Below are 22,661 nucleotides of genomic sequence, written 5' to 3' on the forward strand. Positions count from 1 at the left end.
AACAGCCATAGACAATAGATAATTGAATGAGTATGCCTGTGTTCCAATTACCTTTATAAAAAAACAAGCAGCAGGCAGAATTTGGCTCATGGGCCTTGATAGCTGATCTCTGGTCTACTTATACTTTCTTAATAGTAAGAGGAGACATCTGAAAAACTAGTTTCCAACTTAAATTGTTAATTTCTGTTGAAATAACATAGGAACTTATTGTTTAATTTCAATTTTCTTAACTCATATACTGCAAATAATTTCAAAAGGTTTACTGTCTTTTTAAAGTATAAAGACTTCAATTTATATTGTTTATGGGGACAATCCACATGCTTTCAATAACTAAATGGCCTTCTCCATTTGAGTGACTACTAGGAGAAGTCATAGTACTAAGGCTGCAAATACAAATGGAAACAAATATTCTGCTTAAAATGTGATGAGAACATGAAGAATTGGGAAACCACTTTTTCCCCTATACACCTGGATGAAAGCTTCAGGAAACACACATGAGTCAGAGCATTAGTTCTTTATAGTAGCTTCCCAGGTGAAGTATGCATTTGCATGTGTGTGGGGAAAGTATAAGATTGGGACAAGGCTGACCTATTTATGGGAGAAGGCAATGGCACCCCACTCCAGTACTTTTGCCTGGAAAATCCCATGGATGGAGGAGCCTGGTAGGGTGAAGTCCATGGGATCACTAAGAGTCGGACACGACTGAGCGACTTCACTTTCACTTTTCACTTTCATGCATTGGAGAAGGAAATGGCAACCCACTCCGGTGTTCTTGCCTGGAGAATCCCAGGGACAGGGGAGCCTGGTGGGCTGCCGTCTATGGGGTCACACAGAGTCGGACACGACTGAAGCGACTTAGCAGCAGCAGCAGACCTATTTATGAATGGGTAAAAGTTTTACAGTATTGAAGAACAGAACACTTGGAGGATTGAACAGAGAATAGACTTTGGCATGAGCCAAGATATGACAGGTTGTGTGTGAGAAACTTTAACCAAAAGATCTGGGTTAACAAAATTAGCTTTGCCCTTTGGAAAATATCTCAGGCTACGTTATAGATGATGGACTAAAACAGAGGGACAGAGATCAGGGTGATCAATCAGCAAAAGATTTAGTGACTGAGGGGGGAAAATGATGAAAGCAAGTGAAAAGCCATAAAAGAAAATCTTTAGAAGGAAACATAAAATGGAAAGGAAATTAAAATTAACCTGGATTAGCACCAACATTCTTCTTGTGACAACAAAGGAAAACTTGTAAGATAGCACTTGCAACTGTCATTCACAGTCGCTTAATTACAGTTTGGCAGGGTAAAAGTAGTACTGCATTTTGAAGCTGAAATTTATGGATCTACAAAGTAATTTTTTTAATGTTTTTCTTTTTTAAAGGTTTTTTGATTTAAAATGTCTATTGAATTTATTACAATACTGCTTCTGTTTTATGTTTGGGGTTTTTCGGCTGTGAGATGCATGGGATCTTAGCTCCCTGACAAGGGATCGAACCTGGACCTTCTGTGCTGGAAGGCAAACTCTTAACTACAGGACCACCATGGAAGGCCCTGAAACATTTTTCAAGTAAGAGTAGCTATCACATAAAACAGACATATAACACATTGCATTAATTGTATGAACTATAGAAATTTGTATTGAAATATGCTTATTTTAGATACGTTAACACATACAGGCACAGAGAGAGAATGGTTTACACACATACTTATTTACCTGATCATGGCTCTCTGCGTAGGCAATGCACTTTTCAAGGTAGCGTCGGTTTGTGAGTGTATACACTATATTCCCCATGTTCCAATCTTCATCTTTATATTCTTTCAGTAACTAAATGCAAGACAGGAAATAATTTCAATACATCATTACTATTCTTACTTTATAACCCAAACTTAGGGTATATATCATATCAATCCAAATTATGACACAGATACAAGCACACCTACAGAACAAAAATAGCTTTGTTGAACTTTTACTGAAATCACAGCTTTTGTACAGACTATCCAAATGACAGTGGTGTTGTGTGTGGGTGTGCATGTGCTCACTTTTGTGCAGATGATTTGATCACTGCACTGTAGGATTTTGGCAACTTTTTTCTTTTTCTGTAACAACTGCTACTTCTTGATTAATGACTACAGTAAAGTGTTGTGCAGTAGATCTTTCAATAACTTCCACAAGGTACAGATATACTTGCTACCATTTAGCTTGGAATGAAAAAAAAAAAAGTTAGCAAGAAGAGTGTCTTGTTCCTTTCTTAAAATAAATGAAAACAACTATTATTTCAATGTGTAAAAGCTGATTATCGTGAAATAAATATCATCCTGAGGCAGGAGATAGATGGGCTCCAGGTTAGATATCTAAAGCTGACCTTCTGTTTGCATTTCATGAGGCAGGAAGAAGTGGGCTTCCCACAGAATACCTATAACCAGCCTTCTGTTGGTGTTTTCTGAGATAAGAGATGGGTGGGCTCCAGTTAAGGCATTTACAATCAGCCTCCTGTTTGCCCTCCAAAATGGAAGTAACAACAGACACAGGGTAAATAGCCAGTCTTTGTCTCTTGGAAACACCTAAAGGTAAGAGTCATGGCATGGCCTCTTTACCTCACTGCTCTTCACCACACCCTTCTCTCTGAGTGTGCATTTCTGCTTTGCTTCCATCTTAACTAAATCAACCATTTCTCTGTGTGCTTTCCCACTTGTTGTTATGCTATGCCTCTAATAATAAACTTTGTACCTGCATTTACAGTTTCTGCCTCCGTGATAAATGCATTTTTCACTGAGGTCAAAGATCCAGGGAAAAATAGCTTCCAGCCTCTAGCCCTGGCTGGTCGGGTGGTTAGGATTCTTGGTTCTCATCCAGGCTACCCAGGTTCAATTTCTGGGCAGGGAATTAAGATCTCGCTTCCCACCACCATTCATTGCTGCCTCTCTGAGATAAGTCAACAGTGCGCACATTTTTGTCTCCACTTGGGTTGTTACTCAGTCTCCAGTGTGGCTTCTGTACCTCTCAAACCTCTTCAGTGCAAATGAACTTGTAGAAATTTCAGATTATGATTGCGTCCTAAGTCCTTTCTTAGGCAAACGCTTGCTGTACAAGAAAAGAATGCTGTCCCTACCCCTTTCCATGAAATGCTTTCCTCCTTAGGCTGCCATTGTGAAACTCTGCATTGTTTTGCTTTGTTTTGTTTTCTCACCACTCAGACATCCAGCAAAATCCCTTTCTCTGACTATCCTATAAAAGCTGCTGCTCCACAGAATTAACAGCCTAAAAAGAGACTATTCTTTCACTCAACACAATCTTTCTAAAGGGGGCTCATTTCTCTGTCCTGCACACTGACAGGCAGAATTCTAAAATGGTTCCTATGATTCCCACTCGCTCTGATTCACCTCTTTGTATAATCCTTTACCTGGAGGGTAGGAGGGAACTTTGAATACAACAGATGTCCTTCGAAGAAAGGGTGAGATAATAACAGAAATGTTTTAAATTGCTAAGTTTGTGGTAGTTGGTTATACAGCAATAGGAAATTAATGCAGATTTTGGTACACGAAATAGAGTTCCAGCCTGTTTGTATCTTCCTTTGCTTTTTTTTTTAAATTTTGCTCAATGGAATTCAGAGGTGCTTAGCCATCCCCTGTCGGAGAAGGCAATGGCAACCCACTCTAGTACTCTTGCCTGGAAAATCCCATGGGCGGAGCAGCCTGGTAGGCTGCAGTCCATGGTGTCCCAAGAGTCAGACACGACTGAGCGACTTCACTTTCACTTTTCACTTTCATGCACTGGAGAAGGAAATGGCAACCCACTCCAGTGTTCTTGCCTGGAAAATCCCAGGGACGGGGTAGCCTGGTGGGCTGCCGTCTAGGGGGTCGCACAGAGTACACATGACTTAGCAGAAGCAGCAGCAGCAGCTGCTGCCATCCCCCATAACTGCAGTGTGAATCACCGGGCACCAGAGGGCAGACTGTATTAGGCAGAATAATGCCCGCCCACAGGTGTTCACAGGAGAAGGCAATGGCACCCCACTCCAGTACTCTTGCCTGGAAAATCCCATGGATGGAGGAGCCTGATAGGCTGCAGTCCACGGGGTTGCTAAGAGTTGGACCTGACTGAGCGACTTCACTTTCACTTTTCACTTTCATGCACTGGAGAAGGAAATGGCAGGGACGGGGGAGCCTGGTGGGCTGCAGCAGCAACAGCAGCACAGGTGTTCACATCCTAATACCCAGAGTCTGTGAATATGTCACCTTACATGGCAAGAAGGACTTCAGAGATCTGCTGAAGTTAAGGACATTGAGAGGGGGAGATTATCCTGGATCACCCGGATGTTGCTGCTACTGCTAAATCATGTCAGTCATGTCCGACTCTGTGGGACCTCATAGACAGCAACCCACCAGGCTCCTCTGTCTCTGGGATTTTCCAGGCAAGAATACTGGAGTGGGTTGCCATTTCCCTCTCCAATGCATGCATGCTAAGTCGCTTCAGTCTTTGTGTCTGACTCTGTGCAACTCCATGGACAGCAGCCCACTAGGCTCCCCTGTCCACAGGATTCTCCAGGCAAGAATACTGGAGTGGGTTGCCATTTCCCTTCTCTGGATTACCTGGATGGGCCCAATGTAATTACAGGGATCTTTCTTAAAAGGTGCTTGGGTTGTCAGAGTAAGACAGAGATTTGAAGATGCTACCCTGCTGGCTTTGAAGATAGGGGGAGGGCTCATGAACTAAAGAATACAGGTGGGTTTTAGAAGATAGAAAAGTCAAAGAAATAGAACCTCCAGAAGGAATGCAGCCTTACCAAGCCTTGATTTTTAGTCTAGGAAGATCATTTCAGATTTGTGAACATATGACAGTAGATTTGTATTATTTTAAGACACTTTGTATTATTTAGATTCAGTGTAGTATTTGTATATGTCTATTCAGAATCCATGCTGCTGCTGCTGCTAAGTTGCTTCAGTCGTGTCCGACTCTGTGCGGCCCCGTAGACGGCAGCCCACCAGGCTCCCCCGTCCCCGGGATTCTCCAGGCAAGAGCACTGGAGTGGGTTGCCATTTCCTTTTCCAATGCATGAAAGTGAAAAGTGAAAGTCAAGTCGCTCAGTCGTGTCTGACTCTTCGTGACTCCATGGACTGCAGCCCATCAGGCTCCTCCATCCATGGGATTTTCCAGGCAAGAGTACTGGAGTGGGGTGCCATTGCCTTCTCCAATGCGTGAAAGTGAAAAGTGAAAGTCAAGTCGCTCAGTCGTGTCTGACTCTTCATGACCCCATGGACTGCAGCTCATCAGGCTCCTTCATCCATGGGATTTTCCAGGCAAGAGTACTGGAGTGGGTTGCTATTTCCTTATCCAATGCATGAAAGTGAAAAGTGAAAGTCAAGTCGCTCAGTCGTGTCTGACTCTTCGCGACCCCATGGACTGCAGCCCACCAGGCTCCTCCATCCATGGGATTTTCCAGGCAAGAGTACTGGAGTGGGGTGCTATTGCCATAAACCTATACAAATATGCCCAGTTAAGTTTGACTGTTGTGTTAAAAGAATTCAATGGAAGCAGGTTAGACTTTTCAACAAATCATGTGGGAAGTGATAGACATCTTTAGACAAAAAAAAAAAAAAAAAAAAACCTTAGACACTGATTGCACAAAAAGTAACTTAAATGGACTATGGACTTAAACATAAAATTATAAATGTTTAATAGAAAATATAGGAGAATCAAAGAATTCTTAGATTTGTCACCAAAAGAGATCTCTAAAAGGGGAAAAAAATAAAAAAAGATAAACTGGCCTTCATTAAATTTAAAGAAAACAAAGAACTTTAGCTCTGTGGAAGTCCACATATAGAGGATGAAAACACAAGCAAAGACTGGTATAAATATATTTGTCAACCACATACCACCCCACAAAAGGGTTGAATCTAAACTATATAAAGAACTCTCAAAACTCCACAGTAAATGAATGATCCAATTAGAAAATGGTCAAAAGACATGAACAGACATTTCACTGAAGAAGATATAAAGATGGCAAATAAGCACAAGAAAACAAGTTCTTCATCATATGCCATTAAGAAAATGCAAACTAAACCCACAGCGAGATATTTCTGCACAACTGACAGAATGACTAATATGAAAAATAGCAGCAATAACAAATGCACTGTTCAAGAACGTACAGAAACTGGATCTCTCCAAAGTTGCTTGTGGTAATACAAAATGGTACAACTACTCAGAAAAATAGTTTGAAAGCCTCTGACTGTGCGGATCACAATAAACTGTGGAAAATTCTTCAAGAGATGGGAATACCAGACCACCTGACCTGCCTCGTGATATATCTGCATGCAGATCAAACAGCAACAGTTAGAGCCAGACATAGAACAACAGACTGGTTCCAAATTGGGAAAGGAGTAAGTATGTCAAGGCTGTATATTGTCACCCATATGCAAAGTATTTAACTCATATGCAAAGTACATCATACGAAATGCCAGGCTGGATGAAGCACAAGCTGGAATCAAGATTGCTGGGAGAAATATCAACAACCTCAGATATACAGATGATACCACTTTAATGGCAGAAAGCAAAGAGGAGCTAAAGAGCCTCTTGATGAAAGTGAAAGAGGAGAGTGAAAAAGCTGGCTTAAAACTCAATATTCAGAAAACTATGATCACGACATCTGGTTCCACCACTTCATGGCAAATATTTGAGGAAAAAGTGGGAACAGTGAGAGAGTTTATTATCTTCAGCTCCAAAGTCACTGCTGAAAGTACTGCAGCTATGAAATTAAAAGATGCATGCTTCTTGGAAGAAAAGCTATGACAAACCTAGACAGCATATAAAAAAGCAAAGATACCACTTTGCAGACAAAGTATGGTTAAAGGTATGGTTTATCCAGTGGTCATTTACTTATATGAGAGTTGGAGGATAGAGAAGGCTGAGTGCTGAAGAACTGATACTTTTGAAATGTGGTGCTGGGGAAGACTCTTGAGAGTCCCTTGGACAGCAAGGAGGTCAAGCCAGTCAGTCCTATAGGAAATCAACCCTGAATATTCATTGGAATGACTGATACTGAAACTGAAGCTCCAATACTCAGGCCACCTGATGCAAAGTGCTGACTCACTGGAAAAGACCCTGATGTTGGGAAAGATTGAAGGAGAGGAGAAGAGGTGATGAAGGAAGGATGAGATGGTTTGAAGGCATCACCGACTCAATGGACATGAGTTTGAGCAAACTCCGGGAGATAGTGAAGGACAGGGAAGCCTTGGCATGTTGCAGTCCATGGGGTTGCAGTTGGACACGACTTAGTGACTGAACAACAATAACAACAACATCCAACCAGTATAAAACCCAGTACTTTTGGACGTTTACCATAGAGTAATGAAAATTTATGTTCATACAAAAATCTGTACACAAATGTTTATAGCAGCTCTCTTTATAGCAGCCAAAACCTAGAAACAGTCGAGATATCTTTTACTGGAAAAATAGTTAAACAAACTGTGATACAACCATGCCATGAGATAGCATTCAACAAAAAGAAAAGGAAACAGTGAAGTAGCATCACAGATGTAGAAAACAAACTTATGGCTCCCAGCAGGTAAAGAGGGGGAGGGATAAATTGGGAGACTGGGATTGACATATACATACTATTATGTATAAAATGGGGCTTCCCAAATGGCTCAGTGGATAAAGAATCCATGTGCAATGCAGGAGACGCAGGAGACATGGGTTCGATCCCTGATTCAGGAAGATTCCCCAGAGGATCCCACTCCAGTATTCTTGCCTGGAGAATCTCATGCACAGAGGAGGCTGGCAGGCTACATATAGTCCATAGGGTTGCAAAGAGTCAGACAACACTGAAATGACTAAGCACATTTATATATAATAGATCATTCATAAGAACATACTATATAGCACAGGAAATTCTACTCAAAAATCTGTAATGGCCTATATGTTTAACTGATTTACTTTGCTCTACACCTAAAACTAACATTACACTGTTAATCAACTATACGCCAATAAAATTTTTTAAAAAAATCTTGAAAAGAAATATACTATTGATACAGCCAACAACCCACATGAAATCCCCAGAGAATTTGACTAAGTGAAAAATGATAAGCCCAAAAGGTTGCATATTGTATTATTCCATTTATATAACATTTTTAAAATGAAAAAATTATAGAAATGGAGATCAGATTAGTTGTGGCCAAAGGTTCAGGAGTGATTTGGGGAAGAAAGGAGTAGATGTGGCTCTAAAGGCAACATTTGGGAAACTCGTGGTAATGTTTCATATCTTGATTATGTCCATGTCACTATCCTGATTGTGATATTGTACTATAGCTTTGCAAAATGTTATGGTGGTAGTTTAATAGCTAAGTTGTGTCCAACACTTGAAAACCCATGGATTGTATCCTGTCAGGCTCCTCTGTCCATGGGGTTATCCCAGCAAGAATACTGGAATAGGTTGCCACTTTCTTCTCCAGGGGGTCTTCCTGACCAAGGGATTGAACCTGTATCTCTGGTGTCTTCTGTGATGGCAGACAAATTCTTTACCAATTTACCACCTGTTTAACTCCACAGAAATCCAAACGGAGAACAATACATTTTTTTTCTTCCATTTGTATAATGTACTGCCTAGTACAGTATCTTGAGTATACAAAGTACTGAAGTGTTTAGTAAGTTAAATATTAAAAAAAAAAAAGAAAAGAAAACTGCCATTATTACTCAGAGGAGGAAATATCCTGCTCTGAGCTATGATTGATTGAAATAATTATAGGTTGATGTACACCTTTAAATATCCTTGAATCTGCTGAAAGCCTGATGAAGGCTTTTTAGTAGGATGTTAAAAAAGCAAGATTTGGCACTTGCAAGGGGGAAAACACCTTTGTGGAAGATTAGAAATCATAAAAGATGGTGGGCGGACAAAGAGCCTAAACCAAGGTAAGAAACTTGAAGATCACAACATTCTTTTTTTTTTAATAACAAATACAAAGCAACTTTCCCAGCTAGTAAAGTCTCTTTGGTTTCTAACTCTGATCAGATATGTAGAACACTTATTTTTTTGACCTGACAATGATTAAGAAATTGATAGACGGAAAAGCAGAAGTTGTGCTGGTAGAGTTTTAATGCCACAGTTGTGCACTGCCCAAATTGCCTGTGGACACAGAAGAGACATGAGGTGATTACAATAACCACTTCCTTCAGAATAGGCTTCATGGTTTTTCTGTTCAAAGTTAAGCTCTTCTGCCACTGTGATATCCTGGCACCAGTTCATGTCTGTACTAAAGGGCTTTATCAGAGAGCAATGATTATTTGATACATATCTGACTTCTTATAAATACTCAGCCTGTGACTCAGACTTTGCCACTCAAGAGTGTTTTATATCAAATCTAAGTCTTATTTTAGGTTATCTAAAAATAATCTTATCTAAAGATCACATGACTATAACAACTTTGGTCATTTAGACAAAAATAAATGAAACAAAATATAATCCAAGCTACTTGAATTGTTATTAAATTTAATAAAAGTATATTAGAAATTATATGCAAGGTGTCATATACAATTATTCATTCCTAGTACCAGAAACATGGTAAGGACTTTTAAATACCCAATGAAGGAATGGATAAATCCACATCTGTTGAGTAAAAAACCATACTAAGAAATAAGTACTGGGAATTAAGGAGTGACTTCTACATTAATTGATGATTTGCAGGCAGAAATGGATGCTTTGATGAAGTTTAATGTGTTTTAAATATAGAACGCCAGAGTTTCATATAATTGCACTGATAATGCAAAATTCCATTTACATAGCTAACATTATATCAATCATATCTTCCCCATGCCTGCATAATGCAAGTGTGAATACTTTAAATTAGAACTTTTAGAAGTTTGAGAGGCATCTTATTAAATGGCACAAGAATCAACACACTAATGAGAGAATTTAATACTTCAGTTAAAATATCACAACTAAGAAATAAATCAAAGAAATAATAAATACACCAACATAAGACATAGTATCCACAGGGAAAAAAATATTTACATTAAACCTTACCTGGATCCATTTATCTGGAATTGCCATAGCCAATCGATAGTCAAAACCACCCCCTCCCTGGGAAATTGGAGAACACAGAGCTGGCATTCCGGATACATCCTAAAATAAAGAGCATCAGCATTATCACTTCATATTGATCAAATTTTTACCAAATATTCTTGTGACAGTAAATCCAGGCCAATAAATACAAATAATAAATGGGGGTATATACTCTTGGAGTATTTTGGTAGCATAATTGTAAAAGTAGATAGCATTGTGATAGCATATCTCATTTCCCAATAAGATTTTGTGTCGTGCTTTTCATTGCAGGACAACTTTTTATCTCTTTTCCTTAGTTGCACATAGAGAACACAAATTAGTAAAAGTGTTATTGCTGAAACATAGTTTCTTACACTAATTTTTGAATACATATTAGCTACTGCTTTCATCAATCATAAAAATACATGTGCTGTATATCTGTTATTCTTCTGTGTATACAGCAGTGGCAGAGAATGTATTTTGTGAGCACTTAGCTTCTGATGAAATGGAGCAAAGCAGTAAGATGGCTTTCACGAGAGTCAGTTACACTTGGAAAGGGTCATTGAGGTTATCTAGTGGATCCTCTTCATTTAAAAGATACAGAAATCGAGGCTTATTGAGGTGAAGGGCTTGCTAAAGACATGTTTCTCAAGGATAGAGCTGGGACTCAGACATCCAACCTTTTGACAGGGTCTTCTTACAGTCATGCTACCACTAGACTATCGGTAATCAAATAAACATATGGTCAAACAGATAAGTAAAAAGAAAATGATGAAAGGACCCAGATGCAAGAAAATATATTAGTGTAATAATGGTGGTAAAATATGGTATAAGTACTAGCAATTCTAACTCCACAATATCTTTCAAATAAATTATTTTCTTTTGCCTTATTTCTATAGACACTATCTTATTTAAGCCACCTAACTACTTACTCTGACCACTATGTTTCCACACATAAGTGGAACTCCCATCTCCAGCCTCTCTTTACACTAACTGCTGCTGAATGGTCTGCTCCTATCATTGCCTGTGAATAGCTTGCAAGAGTCAACAATAGAAAACTTAAATTCTTCAGTTTAGGATACAATTCAATGACTATACTGTAAGCACTGACAATATAATTTTTTATTTGATTATCTGCTTCCTCACTAACTGTTAGAATTTAAGACACCTGGGGTAGGACTTTTGTTGTTGTTGTTGCTCACTGACATATGCCAAGAATCTAGAATAGTAGAAGAGCACTTGGCACAAAGCAGGAACTCAGTAACTATTGACTGAGTGGATTCATGAAGGTGCTGCCAAGGCTTTGATGGTAAATAAGACATAATACTTGACCTGCAGGATTCAAGAACTAGAACCTAAATAAACATGTGTGCACACAAACACACACAATCATGAAATGACAGTGTTATGGAGTCGTCATAATTGTTAACAGAAGTACACAGCAAGTGTGGGGGAAAAAAACCTACATCTCTCCATCATTATTTCTACTGTTTCATTTCAAATATTCAATATATCATCCCCTTTGAAATAATCACTCTTCCCTGTGCTTCTGACAGCTTTTCTGTGTGTGTCATTACCCAAATTCTCCCTTGGATCATTATCCTTACTTCCTACGAAAGACTATCACACACTCTGAGCTCTCTGAGACTTAATTGCTTCTTCCACAATACCATCTTCAAACACTTCCCACAGAAAAGCTATAGAAAAACAAACATATGACCTCTCTGGATTTCCAAAATAACGTGTTCATGGTTTACTAATGGAAGAGAGGTACAACAAGAGATAGTACATGGTGGAATATAGCCATAAGAAAATATTCATCAATAATATCTTATTCTACATACTTTTTTATAAATTTATAAAAGTGGAAAAAGATGAATCAAAAAAGTGAAAAAGGATGAATGGTTAACATAAATCATTTTGGTATTCAGTTCAACTCCTTATTAACGCTGGCTACATATGTGTTAAGTATCAGGCACCTGTGTTAGACACTGGAAATACATATACAGTAGCTTCCTGGAAAAGTTTTTAGAAGACCCAGAGTTTTCATGAGACAAGTAATAAGATGGCATTAAGGATCAAGATAATTTTTTCTCAAGGAAACATTAAGGTGCTTTCTATATTTGGTCTATAGGTAGTTTTAGAAAATAGCTTATAAGAAATAGAATCTGCTAAGAAAAATATCTGGAGACCAATAAGTCTTAACTCCTAAATCTGACTCCTAGAAGGCTGCCCCATTAATGCATATGAGGTATTTGTAGCTCCTATTTGAAAGTGGAGAGTTAAGAACTACTCTTTTAAAATCTTAAAAGAAGAAAATGAGAAAATGTAATGGTCATGAAAATAAATATACTTAAATATAAAGAAGTTGATAACAAAAGGATATTCAAGTGGTCATATATGCTTCCAATGAAGTTAAAATAGCTTTAATTCTTCAATCTAAAGATCACTTATGACTATTCCAGAGGGGGAGAAAGCTTCAGTCATCAAAAAATATTTTTCATTAAAACAGCAAATATAACCACGTATAAAGGTAGACATATTCCAGAAAAAAGCCTTCAATTTTAATAACTATCATTATAACTAAATTCAATATACAGGACTGTATATAACATTGCATTACTTATTCGTTACACCACATTCCCCTCTTAAAAAAAAAAGTTCATGAGGATCAATTCCACTTCTTGAATAGACTCCCACTAGACAGAAAAGTGATGTATTGAAATTGAAGTAGTTTTCAATTTAAGTAGAATAAATTGAAGACACATCTTGTTTTAAAAAAATCTAAAGCCAAGTAATACAAAGTAGGCTAAAGTCTCAAAGTTTCATTGGTAGAAACACGAATAATCAGACAAAAGCTCCCTAGATGATGAAACTATTTTACTTGAAATGAACGGAAAGATCAATGTAACAATTTTCAGTTTCATGTATTAAATAATTGCTTCTTTTTCTTCAGTACCTGCTTTTGATGTGCACTGTCATTAATTGTTTATAGTAATTTGTCATCCATAATGTCTCTGCTTCAAATTGCCATAAATATAATTAACTTTTATAAATAGCTAAATAACTTTTTTATGTTTGACAGATAAAAAGTAAAATATATAAAGTATAAAATAAAAGTTTAAGATTTCTTCTGAAGTACATTAAAAATATTCAGCACAAAAAGTATTAGCACAAACATTGGAAAGACTTATAAGTTATGACTAAATACAGGTAAGATGAGACTGTGAAACAATACAGGATATCAAGATGACATTGTAATTGTGGACTTTTAAAAAAATTTTATATGAAAATTTACTCCAGGAATTTAGGATTCATTGCTCTATCCTAGAAGATATTTAGAAGGCAAAAGGCCTAGAGTAGCTGTTCTCAATCCAGAGATAAACAAGGAAATCATATCAGTAGTTTGAGATTTTGAGTTTTGAGAAATGATGCAAGAAGAAAGACTATACAAATAATAAATACTACTATACAAATATTAAATAAATATACAAATAATAAGACTATACAAATAATAAATAATAAGAGACCATCACGACTACATCTCATTTCAATGAACTAAATGCCAACATGAAAATACTTCTTAACTCTGACTCTTTCAAAGATAGTCTTACTATTTTTATATGCCAACCTCTATATTTTGTATAGAACAGTTTTAACATGAAATTCAATTTTAATAATAATTCCTAGTTAGAGGACTCAAAACCAGAGGGATTTTAGTACTAAATCTAAATTAGCATAAGCATTTAACAAACTTCTTAATTTATCAAATTTATCACCAAGAGGGGAATTGTCAATTATGCATATACCGAATTATATCATTACAGTGCAGCTTTGGGACAGTTAATCATGAACCTTCAGTAATCATGAATAACTAGTGAACATTTGGCAATCCGAGAGCAATAACGTAAACAAGAAAGGTAATCGCATCAGAACAAGAGAGGTTTCAGAGATGCTCACAGGCAGTGAACCATGCCATCTCTGATGATTAAGCCAGGAAAAAAAAAAATTAAATAGACAGACACATATTAATATTCAATTCTTTTTCTGTGCTGAAGGTCTCATAGCAAAAGGACTTGTCCACTGATTAGGATATTTTACTTTGTAACGACTGGCATTTTCTTTTTTAACAATGGAATAATGACAAGTAATTAGGGAACATTATCTCATAATAGGAAAACAGTGAATTCTGAATAATGTGCCACACAGACAAGGTAGCTGCACTATAGTCAGGGTATAATTTCACTTATGCAATCATTGACAACATAGAGATTATTCAAATATTGTATGTCAACAAAATGTTCTATCTTAAAGGGGGTCAGGGGGTAGAGATCATTATTACCTCAGCTATTGTTATAGAATCTGGATACAGTGTGTGAACCAAATGATTTGCCAACATGATGTAAGTCAAAGCATCTTCATCTACTTGTAGTCCAAAATACTCATGGTAATCACCTGAAAAATTCTCACCTGGAAAACAGAAAATCAATATGGATGCATTATGTTAGTATGCAAGTCTTAACTCTGTACAAATGCCACCCCCCACAATTAGTTGGTTTATATCAGTTTTGTTATCAGAGCAAAGTGTAATGGACCTTGATACCATATAATGCTGCTGCTGCTAAGTCGCGTCAGTCGTGTCCAACTCTGCGACCCCATAGACGGCAGCCCACCAGGCTCCCCCGTCCCTGGGATTCTGCAGGCAAGAACACTGGAGTGGGTTGCCATTTCCTTCTCCAATGCATGAAAGTGAAAAGTGAAAGGTAAGTCGCTCAGTCGTGTCCGACTCTTAGCGACCCCAGTGGACTGTAGCCTACCAGGCTCCTCCATCCATGGGATTTCCCAGGCAAGAGTACTGGAGTGGGGTGTCATTGCCTTCTCCCCATATAATGCTATTAGTAACTATATGATCTAACTTAAAAAGTACCAGATAACTACATTCAAAGTTCAGATAATCCTGCAATTCAACTTTTGTTTTACAAAAGCAAACAAAATCTCTGTGATTTAAAATTTTAAGTTAATTTGAACTGAATTGTCCAGCACAAAATAAAATACCAGAGATTTATAAATTTTAATTTTTAGATAACTTTTTTGGTCACACTGAGATCTTAATATTAGATAGCTCGTATTTGATCCCTCTGAAGGCAAGCAAATAGGAAAACCATCATAAAATTGAGACAAAATATTTACATTATTTTAAATATGGCTAGAATTTATGGAGTATGGATTTCCTATGATGACAAAAACAGTTTAATATCCCTCAACTTCTTTCTACCTCTTGCCCCATCTCCTGATTTTGATTGCTTATAGTATATTTCACTTAATGGTATTATACTATTAACTTTCTATTCTTTCAGCTGTTTACTATTATTTTTAATTAAGTCTACTTAGTGCTGAATGCCTGCCTTTTTCCCTGCTGATTTCTTATATATAAGTTCTTTTATTTTAACTCCTTTTTTTCAGTTTGCTCGATTCTATCATTGAAGGATATTTTTAAGTGGACTCTTCAATTTCTTTCAAATGTATCTTACAATGGCAATTCAAATATCCAATTCTCAAATGACAGTTTCTATCCTTAAGAATTTTGCAGATACTGCTGTGGCAATGGAATAGTATGAGCTCAGCCTTTTTTTTTTTTTTTTTTCATTTATGCAGGTAAATTACTTTTTCTTCAAGATTATTACTGGATGAAGTTTTCTTTATCACAGAATTTTATAAATTAAACACTCTGTGTCTATGTTAATAGTGTCATCTCAGATTTCTTCTGCTATATTATATAATTTTTTGCAGTTTCAATTTTTATTTTCATCTTCATCTCAAAGTTGGGAAACACGCTAAATAATTCAATGTTTTTCTTTCCATTTTTTGAGCTCTCTGACCATAAGAAGCATATACCATATCCATAGATTTCAGCTCATTTTCCCAACTCCACAATTCTTTGGAAAACACCTAGCTCTCAGCAGAGGAAGGTTCTGAAGGGGCAGGCATGTAGGTGCTTTAATCTAGGAAAAGATCTTTCTTGAATTTTATCATGATTGCCTTTTTCATCTCCAAAGTCAGCTTCTCTCCACAGTGGAAGGTATCACTGATATCTGTCATGTTTTATAGATTCAACTTGCTCCCTAGAAATGTTTCATGGGGAGGAGAGTAGGTAGCACCATGAATAAGAGCAGATAACAGCAGATTTTGACTGTAGCAGCTTTTCTTGGCAGTTACGTTTTGATTTCTAAAGTCTCTATCATGGATTGATTGTTGTCCGCAAATTGTTGTTATTGTTTAGTCACTAAGTCATGTCTGACTCTTTGTGACCCCATGGACTGGTGCCTGCCAACTCCTCAGTCCATGGGATTTCCCAGGCAAGAGTAGGTTGCCATTTCCTTCTCCAGGGGATATTCCCAATCCATGGATTGAATCCAAGTCTCTTGTTTGGCAGGCTGATTCTTTACCCTGAGCCACCTGGGAAGCCCCCGGGTGAATATAGACACATATTTTTATTTAAAACACATGTCCCTGTTTTTCTGAGGTTTTAGCCAAACAGACAAGGCCTACCGCACTTCAGAAGGTTGTAAAAAATATTTGAGTAGATCTTATAAACATAATGTATTTCCTACAACAAAGTTTTAATGCAGAAGAAATTAAAATGAGATATCTACACAAGCATTATTTTTATACCACCCAAGAGTCTTTCTGAAGGCAGTTTACAGAGTTAAGTGAGATAATAGTTAAATAACTATTTTCATATACTTATGCTATATACTTTCATATACTTGTACTAATTAACATTTTCATATACATACTTTGAGTCACTTTGTTCTGATATAAAGAGGATTTTTAAAAGATCTAATTAAACTTTTGATTTTGAGATAACTGTAGATTGTTTGTGTGTACTTGCTCAGCACATTGACTCTGCAAACACATGGACTGTAGCCCGCCAGGCTCCTCTGTCCGTGGGATGCTCCAGGTAAGAATACTGGAGTGGGTTGCTATTTTCTCCTCCAGGGGATCTTCCCAATACAGAGATGGAACTTGTATTGGCAGGTTATTCAAGCCACCTGGGAAGCCACAGTTATATGAAATAACATACAGTGCTCCAAAATCACTGCAGATGGTGACTGCAGCCCTGAAATTAAAAGATGCTTATTCCTTGGAAGGAAAGTTATGACCAACCTAGATAGCATATGCAAAAGCAGAGACATTATTTTGCCAACAAAGGTCCGTCTAGTCAAGGCTATGGTTTTTCCAGTGGTCATGTATGGATGTGAGAGTTGGACTGTGAAGAAAGCTGAGCTCCAAGGAATTGATGCTTTTGAACTTGGTGCTGGAGAAGACTCTTGAGAGTCCCTTGGACTGCAAGGAGATCCAACCAGTCCATCCCAAAGGAGACCAGTCCTGGGTGTTCATTGGAAGGAATGATGCTGAGGCTGAAACTCCAATACTTTGGCCACCTCATGCGAAGAGTTGACTCATTGGAAAAGAATCTGATGCTGGGAGGGATTGGGGGCAGGAGGAGAAGGGGGACGACAGAGGATGAGATGGCTGGATGTCATCACCAACTCGACACACATGAGTTTGAGTGAACTCCAGGAGTTGGTGATGGACAGGGAGGCCTGGTGTGCTGCGATTCATGAGGTCGCAAAGAGTTGGACACGACTGAGCTATTGAACTGAACTGAACTGAACTGATCCTATGTAGACTTTACTTGTTTTCCCAATATTTGAAACGCCATGGTGTAATGGCATTTTCAATGGGAACATATGAAAATCCATGGTGTAATATCCCAGCCAAGGTACTGGCATTATACAGTCAGGATATAAAATTACATCACAGGTAGCTCACCTGATATCCTTTTATAATGAGATCTACCTTCCTCCTGCCTTTTCACCATGGTCCTTAACCCTTGATGACGACCGACTTACTCTATTTATTTTGTCACTACAAGCATGATACATAAAAGTAATCATATTATATATGTGTCCTCTTTTGAAATAAGTTTTTTTACCTGTCAGTATAATCCTCTGAAAATTAATCCAAATTGTTATATGTATCCATATTGTTATTGTTTATTGCTAAGTAGAATTTCATGCTATGGATATACCACATTTTTTAACCATTAATCTATTAAAGCATGCCTGGCTTGTTTCCAGGTATTAGTTATGAATAAGGTTGCTAAATATTTGGTCATTAAAAATACAATATTTTTTCTACATGTTATCTATTGAAGGATTAGGATTCTATGATTCTACTTCTTTGTACAACTTTTAAACTGAAGGTCTCTAATCCATAGTTTTAATTACAAATTAATTTACAATTTAATTTTAACTGAGCACATTTATATTTAAAATGTATACATTTATCTTCAATGTTTAATATGCAAATGAACCCATACATTAACAAATGTTCTCATTTATTAATTTGTTATTTATTTTTCATTACAATTGCTGTCATTTTCACAGCCTGAGACTAGTATAATTATATCCTTAAAAAAAATTTTTTTAAAGAATGCCACATATTAAGGATAGCATATTAAGTAGAAATATTTCAAAGAAAATCATTACCCTTTATTTATTATAAAAAGTATTTATACCTGACTTCCTGCCAAAAAGGGATCAGAAGTGATTAGAGACATAAAAGAACTAATAAAAATCAAACCAACAATAATGGTCATTGTAGCAATGTAACTGAATCCTAAGCCTGGTTATAATCTTCCAGTACAAATATAAAATAAAATCCTTAGTTACGTCTGGAATGTATCAGTTTACCTACCTATTCCATGGTGATGATAGAGCATTGATGTAACACCGTCAAAACGAAATCCATCAAAGCCATACTCTTCCAACCACCATCTTATGTTTGACAGAAGAAATCTTAAAACTTCCCAGCTAAAAAAACAGATAAATACAATTTAGGCATAATGTATAGAGCATTTTCCTTGTTATACATCCTTTGCTAAGAATAATAATTAAAATCAAAATTACTATCTTAGGAGTCATGATGTTCAAAGAAATATACCATATAAACACCAGAAAACTAACATTTACCTCATGTGTTTGATGAAATTCATTCTAAAAGGAAAATCTGTTAAATTTCTTTAACTAAAAAAATCACTCAACGTCTGAGAAAAACTAAGAAACAATGGACCAGTCCGGTCCAAAGTGCAGGAACACTGTCTTGCTCAGTGTTCCATCCTCAGCAAGCATACAGTGACCACTACATAGTAATGGTTACCTCCAAAAATCTATTACTTATTTCTGAATTTTCATCAAGATTTTTCATGTAAAATAACCACAGTTACATATATTCTTCTTTTAGAAAACATAATTTCATTATCAGTAGAAAACTACCTTCAACCTTCAGTGTTTGCTTAAAATGTTTCCTTATTCTACAGTTTCAAACAGATACAGTTTAGAATAAAAATTAAAAGAAAAAAAGACTCCTGAAATCAACCTTATGATAAGCACTACTACACTTACTAGACCTGCTTTCTGAGGGTAAAAGAGAGAGACCTAAATTACTAGAGAATAGATGTTTAATAAAGTAAAAAGTTCTACAAGTTAAAGAGTCTTATACCCATAAAAACAGAAAGAAAAACAAAGAACAGTTATAACTCAATTAAAAACGCCACATGAAATAAGTCTATTTCGGACAATTGAAAAGAGGGCATCATCAATTAGTATTTTTTTTTTTAGTCATATAGTTATGGTTGAGTTCTCTATCTCATTATAACTATGGTTTTAAGACTTTAATACCTCATTTAGCTTAATGACAAAGCAGTAAGAGTGTACACAATTCCTTAACCCACTTGAAATTTATGTATTTTTTTTTAACCTTCCATATATTAAAAAGCAATCTGACCTAAGTGGAGATTAAGTCATCACAATCAACTCCAGAATTGTAAATCTAAACTCTGCAGTAAAATGAGTATTTCTGGTAATTAACTGCTTTAGATAAGTTACTTTGAATTTTGAAAACTTACTCAAAGTTAAAAGAGGAAAAAAAAAAAAAAAACAGAAATCCAAACAATCCAATTAGTATAAAAAGAGGCCAGGAGATTCCAGATTGTTTGGCCAAGCCATGGGGAAGGTAAAACGAATATTCATTTAAGGCTTAAAAAAACAATTTCTGTTTAACAAAAAGAAATGAACAGATCAAAACTGCTCTATTTTACATAGAAATTTCTAATATCTATATTTTTTACTTATTAATTAATAACCTTTTCTTTCAGAGCAGTTTTGGGAGTGAAAGTCACTCAGTTGTGTCCAACTCTTTGTGACTCCATTGACTATACAGCCCATGGAATTCTCCAGGCCAGAATACTGGAGTGGATAGCCTTTCCCTTCACCAGGGGATCTTCCTAACCCAGGGATTGAACCCATGTCTCTCACATTGCAGATGGATTCTTTACAGGTTGAACTACAAGGGAGCAGTTTTGAGTTCACTGCAAAAATTGAAAGGAAGTATACATCTATACTTTTTTAACAAGTGTGCTCCATGAGAATTTCAGAAAAAAAGTCTTGAATAAATGTGCATACTGACAACTCATTCTTAACAATGTTTTGAAAAGGACAGACTTTCCTAATTTGTCCATTTGATTAGTAATGTATATTTTACTTCTGAAAGGTAAACTGAAAGTTACTTTTAGCTCAAAATACCTCAGAGTAGGAACAAAATCTGTTTAAATAGGAAATCTCTTGGGCAGATTTATGAAGATATGAATATGTAAAGCAGAGATCACAAACTGTCCCTGGGCCTGATCTGACATGCACTACTGTTTTGTTTATCTTGCAGAGGATAGGAACCCCTGAACAACAGAGGTTTGAACTGCATAGGTCTACTTATATTTTTTAATAAATACAGAGTCATCCCTCTATAATCTCAGATTTTGCATCCTTAGCTAAAGAGGGATCATTGTATTCCTTGTACTATGCCATATGCCGTATAATTAAAACTACGGTTTTTCTAGTAGTCATGTATGGATGTGAGACTTGAACCATAAAAAGGCTGAGTGCTGAAGAACTGATGCTTTTGAACTGAGGTGATAGAGAAGACTGCAAGGAGATCAAACCAGTCAATCGTAAAAGAAATCAATTTTGAATATTCATTGGAAGGACTGACGCTGAGGTTGAAACTCCAATATTTTGGCCACCTGATGTGAAGAACTGACTTACTGGAAAAGACCCTGATGCTGGGAAAGATTGAGGGCAGGAGGAGAAGGGGATGACAAAGGATGAGATGGTTGGATGGCATCACCAATTCAATGGATGTAAGTTTGAGCAAGCTCCAGAAGATAGTGAAGTACAGGGAAATCTGGCATGCTGCAGTGCATGGGGTGGGAAAAACTCGGACACGACTGAGCAACTGAACAACAATAACGCCATTTTATATAAGGGACTTGAGCATTGGTGGATTTTGCTATATGCTGGGGCTCCTGGAATCAATCCCCTGAAGGTCTTGAGGGACAACTGTGCTATAAATTTTTCAGTTTGAATTTCTTTCTTTTTTTTTTTTTTTAGTTTACAGCTTTTATTTTTTTCATAAAATATGCAATTACTTTTTTTGACTCATATTGTATGCATTTATTTTATTTTTTTATTCTTTTTTTTAACTTTACAATAATTTCTAAAGATGGCATATGTACTTTTGGGATCCTTTCAGTCTTATCACACCACATTCTCATATCAAACTTAATGATTCATTTACATCAATCCAGTTTGGACTGGTGGACATGTTCTATCAACTTCTAACATAAATGTCATGGACAAAATGTTTCCAAGGTAGACACACTGAAATGGGAAAATAGTGTCCTAATATCTACAAAGATAAAAGAAGTAAAAAAGTCAATGATATTACAATTCAAAGTACAAAACAAGATGATGTCAATTTAATAATTTAAAAAAGTTCCTGCCCAATATCACATAGTTGATTAAAGGCAGAGTTACCAAATATCCTATTGAATCCTATTACCACAATATTTAATCTACCCTCTTCCTGTCCCAACGGTGTTATGATGTTGTTGTTTAGTCACTAACTCATGTCTGATTCTTTGCAACTCCATGGACTGCAGCATGCCAAGTTTCCATGTCCTTTACTGTCTCCCAGAATTTATTTAAATTCATGTTGATTGAATTGGTGATGCGATCTAACCATCTCATCCTCTGCTGCCCCCTTCTTCTGCCTTCAATCTTTCCCAGCATCAGGGTCTTTTCCAATCAGGAATCCATCTCCCTGACCATGGATCAAACTCATGCCCTCTGCATTGGGAACTCAGAGTCCAAGCCACTGAACCACCAGGGAAGTCCCAAAAGGAGTTATAAAACTGCATTTAACATACTTGGCTGTAACAATGTGAGTAGACAGATTCTTGGTATGAATAAACAGAAAAAGAATTTCCTGTGGTATTAAGAAATAATAATGAAAATGGAACATCTAATTGAAAAGTTCAAATGAGTTTAAAAAATACTAACCTCTATTTCTCTAAAAAGGCTTCCTGGATGGCCCAGTGGTAAAGAATCTGCCTTCCAATGCAGGAGATGCAGGAGACATGGGTTCAATCCCTGGGTCAGTAAGATCCCTTGGAGGAGGAAATGGCAACCCACTCCTGTATTCTTGCCTGGAAAATCCCAAGGACA

General features: G+C 36.8%; 1 protein-coding gene across 1 annotated transcript in view; it reads right to left on the reverse strand.

Annotated features, from left to right (window-relative positions):
• Positions 1-22,661, reverse strand: part of GBE1 (1,4-alpha-glucan branching enzyme 1) — a 312,452-nt gene that overhangs the window by 86,140 nt on the left and 203,651 nt on the right. The window contains exons 8-11 of the mRNA XM_070786524.1: positions 18,799-18,914; positions 14,378-14,505; positions 10,018-10,116; positions 1,716-1,826 (exon numbers count right to left, since the gene is read on the reverse strand). Of these exons, the coding sequence (XP_070642625.1) occupies positions 1,716-1,826; positions 10,018-10,116; positions 14,378-14,505; positions 18,799-18,914 (454 nt within the window). The remainder of the gene's footprint in view (positions 1-1,715; positions 1,827-10,017; positions 10,117-14,377; positions 14,506-18,798; positions 18,915-22,661) is intronic.

The sequence above is a fragment of the Bos indicus genome, chromosome 1 (genome assembly GCF_029378745.1).
Source record: "Bos indicus isolate NIAB-ARS_2022 breed Sahiwal x Tharparkar chromosome 1, NIAB-ARS_B.indTharparkar_mat_pri_1.0, whole genome shotgun sequence".
In the NCBI taxonomy this organism is placed as follows: Eukaryota; Metazoa; Chordata; class Mammalia; order Artiodactyla; family Bovidae; genus Bos; species Bos indicus.